The sequence below is a fragment of the Leptopilina heterotoma genome, unplaced genomic scaffold (assembly GCF_015476425.1).
Source record: "Leptopilina heterotoma isolate Lh14 unplaced genomic scaffold, ASM1547642v1 Lhet_402, whole genome shotgun sequence".
In the NCBI taxonomy this organism is placed as follows: domain Eukaryota; kingdom Metazoa; phylum Arthropoda; class Insecta; order Hymenoptera; family Figitidae; genus Leptopilina; species Leptopilina heterotoma.
The window spans coordinates 44,341-48,220 of record NW_025111066.1 but is presented as its reverse complement, the minus strand read 5'-3'; the positions used below and the strand labels follow the sequence as shown (position 1 = coordinate 48,220).

At 29.9% G+C, this 3,880-nt stretch overlaps 1 protein-coding gene across 1 annotated transcript; it reads right to left on the bottom strand.

Annotated features, from left to right (window-relative positions):
* Positions 1 to 1,238: 1,238 nt before the first annotated feature.
* On the bottom strand, positions 1,239 to 2,462 carry LOC122506286. The gene has a single exon (XM_043618381.1). The coding sequence runs from the start codon at positions 2,460 to 2,462 to the stop codon at positions 1,239 to 1,241; it is 1,224 nt and encodes a 407-aa protein (XP_043474316.1).
* Positions 2,463 to 3,880: the final 1,418 nt, after the last annotated feature.

Here is a 3,880-nt window from a genome sequence, read left to right as displayed (position 1 = left end):
AATTTAATATCAGTAAAGAGGAAAAACTTATGTGCACATAACCAAGAGGTTGAACTTTGGTTTTCGCGGATCGAGATCGGAGAAAAGACTGGAGTACCCTTTTTGCAAAGATTGAGATGATTGAGTTTCTGAGGACCAGGGCGTTCCCAAATTTTCCCTTACCATTTTTCTTTAACCAATTGGATTTTTGGGAGTTTTAGGAGGAAAGGGAAAAATGGTCATTTGTAAAGTTAAATTTTGGGTCTTGAACTTGAGATTGGGTGGTACGACAAGGGGCTGGGGTGCGGTACTCAGGCAGCCTTATTTCTTAGAAATTTCAGGGTTGCTATAATGGGGTTGAGTGTTATAAACCATCGGTTTATTCGGCAAAAGTATATTTTTTGCTTTACAACATTGATTGTTGTCTTGCTGCAATTAGCTGTACCTTCCCAGATGATTCCCATATTGTCGAGCCCATCTTCACCAGATTAAGTTGTAAAAATTTATTATATTTTCGTGAGAAAATTTTAAGGAAACGGATTATAGAAATGTAAATTGTTTAGGGGTTAGAAAAATGTGTAAGAGATCTAAAAACCCGAGGTCCTAAGCTAAAAAACATAAAATAAACTAAAAGTATTTATCATAAAGGAAGTAAAATTGGTATAATAAAAGAGAAAGTTCACCATTCTGTGATGTACTAAAATAATATAAATTTAGGAAGGAAATAATAAAAATACTAAAAATAATCTAGAAATATATGCGAAAATAAAATCTACAGGAACGTTACAATTTTTATATTAAACTACTTTTGGTTAACTTTTAGTTAATAAATAAATTTTAATTAATTTATTTTAATTTTAATTTTAAAAAAGAGAAAAACAAAAATTTAAAAGTGTGAGGTCACCATCATTATAAAATTCAGCAAATGAGGAACACTCATTATAAAATCAGCCAAAAATCAGCCAATGAGAAAAAAGTTCTACACTTGAAGTTAGCTGCTTTGACATCAGTAAGTAATGTCGTCTCGATTATATCCAATCAAAATAAAGGATTTTGAATTTTATCCAATCAAAATAAAGGAATAAAAGATTTTGAAAAAATAGCCAATCAAGAAAAAGTTCTACACTTGAAGTTAGTCGATCTTACGCACCTCGTTTTTAAGAAAGGATGGAAAATAATAATTACACACAATAAAATTTTTTTAAACAATTTATTTAAATTTTTTTTCATTTATACATATTTTTCAGAATTTTACTTTTTTAAATTACTTTTTTGACTGTACCACTAATTGGTCGGTATTCTACAATTCTATCGTGTAAAATTAGACAATATGCAGCAGTTTGATTTGGAAAATTGTCTTTTGCTTGGAATTCAAGACGAATGTCAACCGGACCATACTTTAAAGATTCATTTTGTTTAGAGCAATCAAGTACAACTAGTGGTGCAAAATCTAAAAATTCTGATTTTGTTAAAAATGGTTGTGGGTCCCTACCATAGTAACTTGTTTCAAAGTTAGTATACATATCATAGAGTACAGCAAATTGTTTTTTATCAACATCAAGATTCAAATTTCCATATGGATAACACTGATTATTTAAAAACAATTTAACATTTGTTATTCTACAATGATCAAAGTGGCTCGCATTTCGGTTTGTTATATTCTTTCGATTTGTTTGAAAGCCTAAAATAACAAAACGAGGTTTTTCCAATTGTGTTGATGTCTTGACAGTCCACACATGATTCGCTGTAGTTGGTAGCATTGGATACTCGTACAATTCCCATGTGCGAAAACTTATTGGTATAAGAGGATCCTTTTCAATATATTTCAGTAATTTGAATTTTCTTGCATCTGATAATCGTACATTAGGTAATAACCATTCAATTTTGTCAATTACAATTTTAACTTGTTCTTCTGCTGTTTGAATGATTGAATTGACATCACTTCTAGATCTTGTTAAAATTAACTCGTGTCTAGCGTTTATAATAATTTTTTGATAGTCTTCAGCAAAACCGAACATTACATTTAGTGGTATTGATACATCAAAATTTCCTTCATTATCAATTAAATTAATATTATTCGCATTGCATGAAGGAAACCAACCTGCATTTTCCAAGAATTTACTTTGGGCACTATAAAGTGATATATAATTTTTTATTAGACTCGTTAGTCCAACATTTTTGCTTTTATCAACTTCAATAGCATTTATTTCATACCGTGCTTCTTCAAACAAATGACAAATACCATTAATAATAAATCTTGTATTTGTAACAGGTGTTCCATTTTCTTTCACTAATTTTCCTTGAATGTGCAACGAACTTTTACTTGGTACAAGACAGTGGTCTTGATTTTGAACAGCAATTCGAATTTCGTCACTGTTGTTAAATGTTAATGAAGCGTAAGGTAGATGAGCATGTACCTCAACGTGAGCAATAGATTCGTCATAGACAATTGGTTTAGAAATATTCAACATTTCTTCCTCCATTTTCGTTTATTACTTTTACATAGAAAAACAAAAAAACAGATGCAAATAGATTTAATTTGCTTTATCTTTTTGCTCTTTTTTGTTTTTTCTCTTTTATCACTTTCAATCCCAGACTCTTCAATAGTAGGATGTTTTGAGGTGTTAACACCTTCGTTGAAGATTTGAAACTGAATTGATTTTGACATCCTAATGTCTTATTATAGCTGTAACCAATTTTTCGGTTAAATAGAATTCCCATACTTTTTTTATAAAGCCTTAATGTGCAGTCTAATTGTAATTGTTTCACCACGAAAATTGACAATATATCCGTCTTGATCGACTACTCTCAATTGAATGTGATCAATTGTTCTAACAGCGACTGGCAGATAAATGACTTGTGATGGTACTTCAATAATCTTATATCCTGGTGGTACAGTGGGGAAAAATTCATAATTGGGGGGACTTTTATATTGTTTATGTATGCACCTGTTGTAATGTTGTACTCAATTCTTAATGAATTAACCTTTATTATAGAAACTGGCGAATCAGACTGATGGTATTTATTGGCTTCAAGTTTCTGAGGTTTAAAACCAAGCAATTGTGCTATTGAATTTGATTTTTTAAAATTTATTTCACAGTTGGAAAATATCTCACTACGTAAAGTATTATTATTAGGCTTAATATTGATGTTAATTCTTTTAGCACTCAATATTGTTTTCAAATAATGCTCAATATCACTTATCTCATAGCTACCAGTTGGTAAAGTAATTTCTTCTTTATCAATGTAAAACTTATTTTGTCCAATGTCTACGTTTGGAATTGAGTTAAAAGTTAAAAATTCAACCAGGCCTAGAGCGTAGTCTTTATTAGGTGATAGTTCAATTGGTGGAAAATATTGTGCTTCCAAAATTGAAGTATTTCCAGATAAGGTTAGCGTTAATGAATCATTCATTTCGATGGTTTGAAATGAACTGAGATGCAATATTGTTTTAATCTTTATTTATACACAATGAAAAGACATTTTTTACATCAAGTTGTTTACAGAGAAATTTTAAACATAAATGCCCGTAAACAAAAGTATCATAATTTTGATATCTTCTATGATTATAGTTTATTTTATCAACACCTAAATATCTCACAAGATCTGTAGGTGGACGAAGATTTCCAAAGCTATCAAAATATATAACATTATTATTCTTTTTGCTATAAGCAACCCAATGTGTACCAGCATTATCTTTACCATCAAGATTAACTACAGCTGATTCAAATTTAAATGGTCCCATAGCTGGCAAATCATCACGCATAAAAACACCTCGAAAGTAAGGTATTTTTACCAATTTAGCATATTTAATTATATCAAAATTAGTTAATGCTCGATGAGGTAAATTTACAATTTTTTTTTCTAGTTTTTTTTTTACATCACACTCTAATCCTAATCC

Excerpts from the sequence above, each read along its gene's own strand:
- LOC122506286 (XM_043618381.1), bottom strand. The coding sequence starts at position 2,462 with ATGGAGGAAGAAATGTTGAATATTTCTAAACCAATTGTCTATGACGAA.